Source organism: Amblyomma mixtum, chromosome 7 (genome assembly GCF_055824585.1).
Source record: "Amblyomma mixtum isolate Tamu chromosome 7, ASM5582458v1, whole genome shotgun sequence".
Taxonomy (NCBI): Eukaryota; Metazoa; Arthropoda; class Arachnida; order Ixodida; family Ixodidae; genus Amblyomma; species Amblyomma mixtum.
In genome coordinates, this window is record NC_143018.1 from 22,163,780 (window position 1) to 22,177,122 (window position 13,343).

A 13,343-nucleotide genomic window follows, 5' to 3' on the forward strand; every position below is an offset into this window, starting at 1 on the left:
ATGTTATGTTTTAGAATTGTATAAACTGAAATTTGAACTTTACGCTCCACTTTATATGCTCTAGACTATTTTATAATTCAGCTAAAAAACACTTTTAAGAACGAACTACGATTTAAGTAACCTCTTACGGCGTCCACCGCCAAAATAATGGAGTTTCTTAAATGGTAGCATCAAAATTCGCATTTAAAATTTCAGAGAGTTATTAAATTCGTTTTGACAGCCATTCAGCACTATTTTCCACGCTTTGCAGTGATTTGTCATCAGCTATTTACATGTGCTGCTTTACAATTTCACAAACTACAATTTGAACTTTAATTTCGATTATATGTATTTCAGACTATTTTATAATTTAGCTGGAAAACATGAACTACGCTTTATGTAACCTCTTACGGCGTCCACCGCCAAAATAGTGGACTGCCACCTCAACCGCAACGCACAGACAAATCACCAGAGCACAGCAGAGCAGCACAAAAGGCACCGCGTTGTTGTGTTCCTTCGCCAAAGTAGGCTTAGCGCGCTGTTCTCCAGCTTGGAGTACAACGTCCTCTATCCACGGGTATCTCTCGGGGCATGGCTTGCAGCCGAAGAGGTAATTAGTCTCTTCGATCAACGAATCCGGAAAGATGCATGTGTGAACTTCCGGACAGGGCTGGAACTCGGGGACCCTCGAGCATTTTTTCTGGGAATATTTGCCCAGGGGTTTCGGGTTTTGCATGAAATGTACCACTTCTTCGACGGTGGTCAGGAATACGTCGTCCTTGCTGAGCAGCCAGTCGACGAAAGACAGGAAGCCCCTCTTGCGTTCCGGGTCCCACAGCCAGTGTTCGTGGAGGAACAGGGGAAATGGAGCCCGGTTGGTGTGGTAGAAGCGCTCGAAGTTTGATCTGATGGAAGATATGAAGAACAAAAATAAAGCGAAGAAAACGGCTTGTACTCTGGGTGAAGACTGGCAATCAGAAATACGTTATTTTTTGTTTTCGTTTTCAGACAAATGTTCACGCTGTCCCAATCGTCCTAAACCATGGTCTAGACTCAGCACAGTTGACCTGATTACAGGCCAGCTGTGGCCACCTTGATTCTGGTTAATCTTCTCACGTAAAGTCGTGATAAGTAGTAGCCGGAACATAGTTGGAGCGCTAATTTACTGATTACTTAGTAATTATGTGCGGCAAGAATAGTTCTTTGTTTTCTAACTATAGTTTTTCTCTTTACGTACAATATCCAAACGTCATTCTCAAATTTTGTGTGGAAATACCACACAAATTTGCAATTTTGCGCGAAAATTTTGTTCCCTCTTATAATTCTCACGACTGTACTTGCCTCCTTTTTTGGCGTCCACTCTGTTATCCTCAAACACGAGCCGTTATCCGCTCAGCGCATCTTGGTTCCTACTCAAGCCAACTTCCCTGCCGTAACCTCTGTTTCAGTATTCAAGTTTTATAATAGGGCGTTCTTAGGTGCATGCGCACAACGCAAACACCCAGTCGTGTTTTGCATTAGCGGGCTACGCTAACCTTGGAAAATACTTAGAAAACACAGAATAACTAGAAGGCAAAACTGTAGCCTCCGTCGGCTAGCCTACACTTCGAAAAGAGGACTTCGTTCGGACGAAGTCATATATCCTTTTGCTGAAACGTCGGCTAGTGTACTGAGGCTTTTTTTTAAGCTTTGTTTATTGCCTCAGGGCATAAAAGAGTACGTAAGGCTTCTCTTCCGTGCTTTGGCCATCTTGCGTTTACTGAAAATCAAATTCTCCTTGCCCTCTCTGTAACGTATATTTCCGATCTCGAAACACTACACAACCTAGCTAGACTTCGTATTCTCCTTAAGTCCCTCTTTAAAACACCGCCTCTGGTCCAGACGTTTAAGTGGCGTGCACGTAGAAAGACGTTGGTTCCAGGGTTAGCTGAATCCGCATGTTAGAGGGCACGTGTTTCAGGCAACAGGTTTCACTTTTATCAAACACGTCCTCAAGAAAGGTTCTTTCATTACTCCAGCGTCGTACCTGAGGAAGTCGAACGTGTCGGAAGACGTTGTCGGCTTTGGGAGACACTCATCGGGCATCGCGCAGACGTCCTCGGCCACCGACCCGTCCTCACCAGGCGTTTTTCTGACTATCATGTTCATGGGCACCAGCCACAGACCGCTGTAAGCACCGCTCGGACAAGCATCTCGTCCGCAAGCGTTCTGCACACCGTAGTCCAAGGTGTACGGGTACTGCGGGAGCTTGTCGGGCCTGCGATCGGGAGCCGCAAAGAAATCCTTCGCATCACATTTGTGCTGCAGTGTGTGTAGATGAACCGAAGCCATTCATCTACTGACATTCCTGCTTAAAGGGAAACTGCACAGGTTTTAGAAATCAACGAGCTTAAGAGAGTCGAATGTGTGACACTTGCAGGTAAAGCATGCGAAGTCTTTTGGGGCTAGCACTTGAAATAGGGAAGTAATCGCCGATTAAAATACGGACACCCTTCAAACTCCTCCGCAACGCACAACGCCAGGGGGGGGGGGGGGGGGGGCATGGTGACGTCATCGAAGGTATCAGTACATTTCCAACGCATAAACGCCTGCTTTGAAGGAAAAAACCGACGCCACCGAAGACAAATCCTGCCGAGAGTTGTTTGGCAGCGTCTAGCTAACGAGTCAAAGCAGTGTGTGGATGACGTCGGCGGTAATTTTAAATCATACCTTCCGTGACGTCACGCTCAATTTCCCTGCACTCCTCCGCTGCATGAAGGAGAAGCGCAAAATTCAATCGTTGATTACGTCACTATTTTGAACGCTAGTTAAAAAACACTTTGCATGCTTCACCTGCAGCCTATGTAGATTTGAATCCTTGAATATCGCGAAATTCTAAAAAAAGTGGTGCAGTTGCCCTTTAAGCCTGTAACTGTCAGGTAATGAAAACATTGGATCAATGTCCGGAATTTTTGAACATCAATTTTAGTTGCGAAGAAATTGCGGAACTTTATAAGGTATTCTTATAAAGATACTGAAGGTAATGGGCCATATTATACCGATGCGTAGCAAAATCTTTCTTTAGGCTTATAAGTTTGTCCATAGCATGATAGCACGATAACAAGAACATCAATAGGGAAAGAAAATGCGACCCAGTCAAGGGAAAACAGTGCATATAGTACAAACTTACGAATATATAAGAAACAGTTGGGCTTTCAACATTTTCCAGTTGAAAAATGCGCTTTTCGAGAATTTCTACGGAGTGAAAGTTGTGAATTATCAGGATTTCATCAGTAATGAGTCCTTCATTACAGAAATTAAAAAAAATAACTGGGAGATTTATTACGAAACATTCTTTCAGGATAAACAAATTTATATAATTTTAATTTTTGTGAATCACTAAGGACGATAAAACTTCGTGCGGGTATATAGCCTCATGCGGAAAATAGTGACCCAAATTCCGAATTGCTCCATCAGTCACTCATGCATCATTACGGCCATTAGAATTTGTGGCCGTATTGCCGTTAGGTTTAGAGGGCCGCGGAAAGATATAATCAGCAGCTTACATTTTGATCTTTGAAAATACGGCTCAAGAGACCGTTTCTACAATTATGGTCGCAGTTCATGTAGTTAAGTTTTCAATAAAGATAGAGATTTATTGACAACTTTATTAGAAAAAAAATTACAAAATAAATAAATTTAGTCAATTTTGATTATTGATTATGGGTAACCCACATTCAAAACATTTGCGCAGAAGCCTCACGCACACTCGGCTACTTACGACGTAACTTGAAGGACGCATCCCCTGAAATAAAGAAACTAGCATACATGACATTCATTCGCCCGAAATTAGAATATGCGTCATCCATTTGGCATCCATCGCAAGCTTATCTCGCCGCCGACCTCGAAGCCGTACAGAACCGCGCCATCCGCTTTATAACATCTTCCTATTCAAGAAAAACCAGCATCACTGCACTGAAACAGTCCGTCTCCATTCCATCGCTCGTGTCACGCCGCATCATATCTCGCCTCTGTCTTCTGCATCATTTCTATTATCATCCGCGCTCACGCCACGCAAAACTAGAACCCCCCCATAGGACGTCTAGCCGCTTGAACCACAATCATAGCATCGCTCGCATCAACTGTCGCACGTTAGCACTCAGTTCTTCTTTTTTCCCGCACGCAATAGCTCTATGGAATGCCCTGCCAAACACCATTGTATCATGCACTAATCGCAAATCATTCCGTGAAATACTAAAGGACCATTTTTCGTGAGTGCAATCTTTTTAATTATATGTTTGTCTTGAGACAGACAAGTGTCCTTGCTTTTTTTCATTCCTTAGCCTTTGTTTACTCATGTGTTAAATTTTTTTTTTACTTGTTACATATTGTATAACCTTTTCGACGCCCCTTACCTGTTGTACATCTCTATTCCTTTGCAATGTTATTTTTTTTTCTTTCTTTGTAGTGTTCTTGTCTTGTTCGTACAAATCTTGAGTTTGCTCCCCCCTTATGTAATGCCCTCGGGCCTTTAAGGGAAAAATAAATGAAATGAAATGAAATGAATTTGGAACTGATCATATCGATGCAGTTATATTACGGGAAACAAAATGATTTCACTCTGCACCGCATTAATACGCCGGGCGCATTACATGGTTAACGACAACGTTAAGTTTCCAGCATTTTTCACCGCGGAGTTAACTCCTCATATCAGTTTCGAGCCACCCCATAGAAACACGTTTGAGCACCAAGCACGAATATAAGTCCAGAATATGTAGGCATGTTTCTGTAGCCTTGCCGGCTGCAACAAAATGAACTTCTCAGAGCGCCGACTTTCAAATAGAAGTTGTACTGAGCGCACGCGTTTCTACTCGGACTGCCATCAAAATAGACACAAAGAAACAAAATCCCAATCCGCCTTTATAACCTACAAGCTGCATGAAACGTATGTTCCAAGAATGCAATTTCATTGCAAGAATGCAAATTCTAATGGATGTACTTGGTTTGCAGACATAGGCAGCTGCAGGAACGTCTGTAACGCCCCTTCAACGAACTGATGAAGATGCGCGTAACATCCCATCGCTCAGAGGGAGCTGCACGCTCGAACGGAAAAAATTGGCAGTGGCTTAGCTCAGCTATGCCAGGATATACGTAGCGTGAGGTACGGTATATCCCTGGCCCTGCGCCGCTCGTTCTTCCTTGCCTGGAGGGCTAACTGCCACGCTACAACCTCGGGGTCCGACGACTCGAGTTTCTCCCGTCTCCTACGCCGCACGGCGTCGGACTCGCTCTCCTTGGCCGCCATGACAGTTGTGTTTTTCCACCGCCGCATTACCGTCATATCTGGGTCTACAGTGTTCTAGAACACTGTATCTGGGTCGGAGGCGAGCGGCGTCGGCGCGCGGCGCACCAGCTGCGCAGCTGTGACGTCACTCGGCTCCCCGCGCATGCGCACAAGTGACGCTGAAGGCCCACAGCGAAACGGTTAGACTGCGGTTAATGCAGCTCTCGCTACAAAACATGCCCTCGTGCGCACATACATACCTGACGAACACCGAAGAGTCGTACAGGAATCCCTGCTTCCGCATCATGGCGTAGGCGTCCCCAGGCCCGATCCTGAGGAATGGCGCCCTGGCACCCACCATGTCCCTCTCGGGAATGAGCGCGTAGTCCCTCAACAGGTGGCGTACGCCCAAAAACTCAGCCTCCCAGCCGGCAGCGTCCAGCGTGAGCCAGTACGTCATGTTGTTAAGATGTCTGTGGAAGGAACGTAGAAAGATGTTTTTCGGAAGCACTCGTATCGATCTAGACGCAACACTGCGGCCGCCGCATCCCAACTCTCAAGATAGTGATACTCCAAAACTAGAACATTGCTGGAAGTAGCGTGGGTTTCTACTTTCTGTGGACTCTTTACATTATAGAGTTAAGCCTGAGGACTGAGCTCTTCCTTACAGGGGGTGAAGTGCGGAGAGGATGTTGTGCTTGTCGTCGGTGACGTCATCTAGGTATTGCCAATAATGTTTGCAGAAAAAGAGAGACGAAATTAACGACTCACTGCTTGAAAAAAAAAAGCCTTTTAATTTGTCGATTGAAATCATTTTTGAATTTCTAAGCACCCTCAGCTTAAAGTATAGTGCTATGAGTAATTTTTAGTTTTCCCGAAATTGGTGGTTAGAACCATGTCGACTGAAAAGATGATCACTGCCAGGTTAGTAGCCCGTATGCGCGTGACCCACTGAGTAACTATTAGCTATGAAGGAAGAGGAGGAAAGGCGGGGAGGTTAACCTGTAGATGAAACTAGTTTGCTACCCTGCACTTGGGGGGAAAAGGGGTGAGGGGATATAAAGGTGGGGGAGGAAAGGGAGAGGAAAAAAAGCAGAAGGCGAAAAGAAGAAGTGTTTATAGCGCAAACAAAGACACGGCCAAAAAAGACGAAACGCACACGCAAGCGCTACACCAAGGTGAACGACCAACTCGCCGCACAGGAAGTTTTAAAGAAGGCGAAAAGGCTTCGGTAAATTCATACCCTGTCATGCAGGTCCGACACTCAAGAACCCCAGGAGGGCCTGACAGGCCCTAATCGCCGATGATCACCACGGACAGTGTCCAGCTATGAAGGGCCGCCGTTACCATTAATGGCTGCAGCCACACCGAGCAAAAAAGTGGACAGGGTGTGCATAGAAGTGCGGCCCGCAGCTTTCACTCTGTGGACAGTGCATTAACCGCATGTTTCCAGTCTTGGCAGACAGAGGAATGGTTCTTACTGACGATTCTGCCTCTCCTAGGCCTAATGAAAGGTTCCGGTTTCTTGATAAAATAGCTCTCTTCGTAAAACCCTGAGGGCGCCACTGTGACTGTTGTTTGATGCGGTTTCCAGCCGCGGCCTGCTTGCGTTTAGCGTGCGTACATTCTATATCTAAATCTCTACTAACCATATATGCTTCCTGTATCTCCAGGCAAAGCAACGGTCCATACTCACGTGATAGAGTGCAGCGCTATCTCGCTGCCTGCACTGTGCAGTTCGTGCACGAACGAGTAGTTCGTGTATCCGGCCGACACGAAGAAGGTGGCGGCCACGTTGCAGCCGTTGGCGCGGTTGCGTCGCCTGCCGGGGGCCAGCAGCTCTCGGTAGAAGTTCATGTTCTGGTCGTTGACGGCGTCGTCGAAGGTGATCATCACAAACTGCGGCGTCTCGGCAACGCTCAGGTTGCCCGGAGGCTGGGTGCTAATGCAGAGACAGTTGTCTTCCAGGCGACACCTTCTGGGGTCGCAGTCGGCGCACCGCACCACGTCGAAGGCGCACAGTGCAGTCAGCGCGAAGAAGAGGCTGCGTGCAGCCCTTTCCATGGTCTGCTTGAAACAAACAAGGGCGTTTACGAATAATCATAGTTTACATCCACATGTGCTTACCGAAACCGCTGCAAAAACAGCGATGTACAGGGTTCGCAATAAAATATGCACAACTTAATTAAAACCAGCCCTGCCTGGCAGTATTCGGGAAAAAAATATGCCCGGTGGGTCAAATATGCATAAAAAAGAAAAAATGGAGGATACACTCAAGCTCCGTCTTAAGGGTACGACTCGATAGCGTGATGGGGTGATCGCAATATATGAAGAACGTCATTCTCTACTTTACATTCATCGATCCCTGGAGCTCTTCATACCCCTCATGGCGCAGTGGTGCATCGGATATGTTATGCGTGCCACTGCCCTGCGATGGCAGGTGCTCCCAGCGGTGGGCCTTTTGCGGACCAGGTTGCTGTTCTCTAGCGACCAATCACTAACTGCCACCTGCCCCGACTATCCGGTGGGCAGGTTGTGATGACTCTTCAAAGTCACGTGGCCTAGGTGGCCCACCTTCCTCCCTGGGGACCACCTGCCATAGTCATGCCCGTGATATTTCGCTCACAACGCCGACAACTTTGACGCCGGATTTTCTTCGTAACGGGGCCTTCAACGCTGGCGCGTTAAAATACAGGCCGACAACTTCCTCCTATACGGAACGTCATGCCACTGGCTTGAAACACGTAAAAATTAGTACGAAAAGGAACTCCACACGCCTCGCAAGCTCAAGAATAACACTGTATGAGACGGTCCAGATTTAATAGAGTTAAAAAACCAACATGATGCCCTGCTCTCTCCGCAGCGATGGCCTATAGTAACCCGCCGCGGTGGCTCAGTGGTCAAGGCGTTCGTCTACCGATCCGGAGTGTCCGGGTTCGAACCCGACTGCGGCGGCCGCGTTTCGATGGAGGCGAAACGCAAAAGGTGCCCGTGTGCTGCGCGATGTCAGTGCCCGCGTTGAGATCGCCAGTTAGTGGAAATCACTTCGAAGCTCTCCACTACGGCACCTCCTTTTTTCTTTCACTCCACCCTTACCCCTTCCTTTATGGCGTGGTTTGGGTGTCCACCGAGATATGACAGATACTGCGTCATTTCGCCTCCTAAAAAACTGATTTTCAATTTTTCTTCCTCCTGCATCCGCCTTGTATGCAGGAGGCGCACGGTTCGATCCCCAGTGCCTCCGTGCACCCACCGATTTTCATTTGGTACAATCTTTCACGTTCATTTAAGCACTGACCAGCCTTACAGATCTATGGTTTGGTATTACTGTTCATGGGTTTCAACGTCCCAAAGAAACTCGGGCTGTAAGGGATGCCGTAATGGAGGGCTCCGTATAATTTCGACCGCCTGGGGTTCTTTAACGTGCGCTTACATCGCAGAGTGCACGGGCCTCTAGCACTACATCTCCATCGAACTGCGACTTCCGCTGCCGGGATCGAACCCGCGTCTTCTGGATGAGCCGCCGGGCTACGGCGGCGGCCCGAGAGACCATTTTTTTCTGCTGCTTTAGGCCATTTCCTGTTCGAGGAGAAACCGGACAGCTTCTTGTGTGCATATTTCGATGAAGTTGAGCACGTCCATTCCCAGGCGGTGCCGGAGAGCGTGAGTTTACTTGGTCTGCTCCCGACCGCTCCTTTTCTCCACAATGTCTTGTGTGACGCCATGCGGGTTTGGAAATGCCTCGACTGGCCCTGCTGAAACGCTCGAAACATACCGGCGCAGAGCTTTGTAATGTTTGTTTTGCTATGCTCAAAACCACAGGCACGCGCCTTCATCACTTCGTGACGCGAAACACCAGCAGATTTATCCTCAATGTTTGTAGCTGCATGCACGCAACTGCTCTGCTTCTACACTACCCGAGACGGTGGTAGCTGATTTACGCACCTTATCTCCAGAGTTCTTTGTCAGCCTCACGCAAACACACCTGTTGTTATCGCCATCGCAGAAGGGTTCAGTTCTTTAGGAAAAATTTTCGTTTGGAAGCATATTGCTTCCTTCCTGGTTGCTAGACGGGTGTCACCACAACGAGACAATATGCTGCCCAAGTGTGTGTGTCGAGCATAATATTTCAATCTATGTTTAAACCGAGCACCGAGGCTATCCAGTGATTGATGTAGTCGGCCTACTTGTGCTTGACGATCCGCGGTATTATCAACGTGGAACGTACCAACCTACATGTATGTACGAGACACCCGCCCACAGTGTATGGGCAGGTACTCATGATTTCTGGTATTTAAGCACCGCAACTGGAGCCAAAGCGTCTTCCTCGTACCGCCATTGCCAAAATTTAACAAAGTAACGGGGTTTGCCTCTCAGGCGTGCAGTTAATGACATCCCAGTCGAAATCAAGAGGAAGAAATGGGCTTGGGCAGGGCACGTAATGCGAAGGCAAGATAACCGCTTGTCTCTAAGAGTAGCGGAGTGGATTCAAAGAGAAGGCAAGCGTAGCAGGGGGCGGCAGAAAGTTAGGCGGGCGGATGAGATTAACAAGTTTGCGGGGATACGGTGGACGCAGTTGGCAAAGAACATGGTTAATTGGAGAGACATGGAAGAGCCATTTCCCCTGCAGTGAGCGCAGCCAGGCTAATTGTGATGTAATGCAAGAGGCGTGGTCTGAATGAACCCGCGTATTTAGGTGTCAGGAGACAAGCACTACAACGGCTGACCCACCGCGCCGGCTCACCTTGTACTGATTCGAGTACTGTTTAATGGTGTCGTACTCCTTGTTCGAGAGAGCCTCGGGCATCGCATCGTACTTTTCGCGGAGTTCTCGCGCTTGGCTCGGCTGTGGTCTCCGTCTAGTGGGAACTGGGCCACTGCCTCTTCGACGGGCATGACGGGAGCGTTGAGGCGACATGCAACCAGTGATTTCCCTACGCCGCCTCGAAGACGTTACGAGAGAGGAGACGTGAATGAGAAGTGCTATGGAGGGTTACTATAGCGCTTCGAGACACAAAGGACAGCTCACCGCATAGCGCTTGTACTTCATGTCTTTTCTCCGCTCCGCGGTATGTTTCCATCTGGCGTGGCCCGCCGCGGTGGCTAGTGGTTATGGTGCTCGGCTGCTGACCCGAAATACGCGGGTTCGATCCCGGCCGCGGCAGCCCAATTTCGGTGGAGGCGAAATTCTAGAGGCCCGCGTACTGTGCGATGTCAGTGCACGTTAAAGAACCCCAGGTGGTCGAAATTAACCGGAGCCCTCCACTACGGCGTCCCTCAAAGCCTGAGTCTCTTTTGGACGTTAAACCCCCTTAAGCATAAGGATAACCATCTGGCGTAGAAAAACTAACGGGAGCGCTGGGTTTTGAATGGAGACAATGCACCCCCCTTTCGTAAGCTGGATCAGGCTGTGCACCCCGAAAATGCGCGACCTTTCGACTCACCTGTTTTCGTAAGGACGGCCAAACGCTGTTTCCTGCCATTAGGAAGCCCGTGTACCGCTCCGCGAAGCAGCTACAGAAAACAGAGTTAAAGAGGCCAGCACGCGTGCGCAGGAATCGTAGAACAGCTGCTCCGTGCTCTGCTGACACGGCGCAAACATCTGCGTCCCGCATTTGATGTACCGTACATTCCATGACCGACGTTTACTGCCGTCGTCTGAAAGCAGTGCAGCGCCCCGGTCATGATAAGGACTTGAAAACGTTTTTGTTTAATTTTATTGCATTGAAGATCCTTTTAGAGGTGCATTACAGAAGGGTTGGGACTAAATCGAACGATGATTACTCAAGTTTTGCATACGAGTACAGCAGTAATCTGTAGTGCATGTGTACAGCTGCATTCAGGCCAGGTGGGACACTGAATGCCATATAGGTTATATACACATGTGCACAGGACAACAACTGCAAAAAAAATCTGGGGTATGCCTCCTGAAATCGTGCCTGATATTCTTGTGATAGGTGATAGAAAGAAATTTTCAATGGCAAGACATGTAACGCGACGGCAAGATAACCGGTGGTCCGTTATGGACTAATGAATTCCAAGAGAAGGCAGAAGAAGCGGCAAAAAACCAGGGGGGAAGACGAAGTTAGGAACTTTGTGAGGATCAGGAGACCGCGCCTGCATCAGCACAGGGCTAGCTTGACTACGTCGAAGAAGTCTCTTTTTTCTGCGGTGGACGTAGTAAGCTTGATGATGACGCCTCCGCTTCCCTTTACAAAAAACATGTTATTGATTTAAAGCTAAAGCACTGTTCTTGTGTTGAGTAGCTGGCGAACTCGAAAACATTTAGTTTAGTTTATTTTATGGGGTTTAACGTCCCAAAGCGACTAAGGCTATGAGAGACGCCGTAGTGGAGGGCTCCGGAAATTTCGACCACCTGGGGTTCTTTAACGTGCACTGACATCGCACAGTACACGGGCCTCGAATTTCTCCTCCAAAGAAATTCAACCGCCACGGCCGGGATCGAACCCGCGTCTTTCGGGACAGCAGCCGAGCACCATAGCCACTGAGCCACCGCGGCGGCCTCGAAAACATTTAAAAAGGTGTATGTTGGTGTGCAGTATCCGCAATGCCAGACCTTACCGTTTAGACCAGGTTCAGCTTTCACGCAGGGAGATACCTAACAGGGGTTATCGTGGAACTACTTCCTTTATCGTATGCACGCGCTGCTATTTATCATTTCATTAAGCTATTCGCTGTAGTTTTCAAATGATTACGGCTAAGCTGATAAAACGAGGTCTCGAATGGATAGCCGGTCACACCGGCCCCATTTCGATAAAGGTTGAATGCAAGTATGCCCGCGTGCTGGGATATAGGCGCAGCATAAAGAAGGGATTCAAATCCTGTGCTCTTGAGTACGCTTCCGTAATAAGCCATACTTGGATCAAGTTTAACTGAGTAAGAGTGTTGAGCTTAGCGAAAAACGCTCAGCGAAAGCACACTGTCGTTTCCACTGTCTAGATCGTGAGGCACTCGAGTTGTGCTTTCACTGAGCTATTTTTTTTTTGTTTTCTGTGTTTTCATAGAAAGGGCCGGCCCAGTTTACGACTATCAATTTGTACGCGATAGTTTTCCAGGCAGTTTGAATGCTTGTCTGGGCACTTGTTCGCGTGCCGGCTTTTTCTCGATTAGATTCAAAGTTTGATGTTGAGACCGCTTATACATGAACTTTGTATTCCTTCGCGTAGTTAAGTTGTTGTTCTGCGTTTGTGCATCTTTGCCTTTTTGCCGTTCTACCGATGCATGCGAGCTTCTCAACGTAGTGTATGCACTTCCAGTGTTGTCAATAAAGACAATCAGCGAAGAGAGGCTTAGGGCTTCTCACGACGGTTACCACGCTTTCGCTCTCGATTTTGGAAGTGCGCTCTTAGAATTCGAATGATTCTAAATTATTCGAACTATTCATTCGTTCTACTTTTACCTTATGCCCTGCTCCTCCTGCTGTAATTTCTCAGCAACCCTTGGCTTCCAAAATCTTCTTCCCCACTTCCTTTCCCGCTTTCTCCATTTTCAGAATTTCTTTGGAGGAGAAATTCTAGAGGCTCGTGTACTGTGCGATGTCAGTGCACGTTAAAGAACCCCAGGTGGTCGAAATTTCCGGAGCCCTTCACTACGGCGTCTCTGATAGCCTTAGTCGCTTTGGGGCGTTAAACCCCACAAAACCAAACCAAACCATCTTTTCCCTTAATTTTTTATTGACCCCCGGTATTTCATCCCGCCATGCTGATTAATTAATTTACCCTAGTTTTCCACGTCAACCCAGCCAGTCATACCATTCCACCTCACGCATCTGGACACAGCCTTTCATGCCCACGCTCGCTGTCTCTCCACGCTCCACACCCCCGGATTCCTTTCTGCTGAGCTGGCCTTTTTCTTTTCACAGTTTTGCTCGTCAACCGGTTAATCATCTTTAGCTGCCATCATGCCTGGACAACATCCACCCTCCCCGTCGTAACACCCTTCCCACTCCACGCCCTCCTCCCCTTTACCGGGCCTTCCTCCTCAAAGTGAAGGCCTTATTTAAACCCGCCAATGATGAACGCTTTGCCCAGACGAAGACCAGTCCTCTTGCCGAAACGTTGGCAAGCACCCTGGATCTTTC

The 13,343-nt window shown here is 48.0% G+C and overlaps 1 protein-coding gene across 1 annotated transcript; it reads right to left on the bottom strand.

Annotated features, from left to right (window-relative positions):
* Nucleotides 1-330: 330 nt before the first annotated feature.
* Nucleotides 331-10,049, bottom strand: LOC149335239 (chitin deacetylase 7-like). Its single transcript, XM_089553774.1, has 5 exons — nucleotides 9,987-10,049; nucleotides 6,939-7,309; nucleotides 5,503-5,715; nucleotides 2,006-2,236; nucleotides 331-884 (listed from the first exon to the last, which is right to left on the bottom strand). The coding sequence occupies exons 1-5, from the start codon at nucleotides 10,047-10,049 to the stop codon at nucleotides 368-370; spliced, it is 1,395 nt and encodes a 464-aa protein (XP_089409900.1). The 3' UTR covers nucleotides 331-367.
* Between the last annotated feature and the right edge of the window lie 3,294 nt (nucleotides 10,050-13,343).

Excerpts from the sequence above, each read along its gene's own strand:
- LOC149335239 (XM_089553774.1), bottom strand. The coding sequence starts at position 10,049 with ATGCCCGAGGCTCTCTCGAACAAGGAGTACGACACCATTAAACAGTAC. Across the intron at positions 5,716-6,938 it reads ATAGCGCTGCACTCTATCAC|ACATCTTAACAACATGACGT; the intron begins GTGAGTATGGAC and ends TTCCTTCCACAG. Across the intron at positions 2,237-5,502 it reads GACTCTTCGGTGTTCGTCAG|GCCCGACAAGCTCCCGCAGT; the intron begins GTATGTATGTGC and ends TCCCGATCGCAG.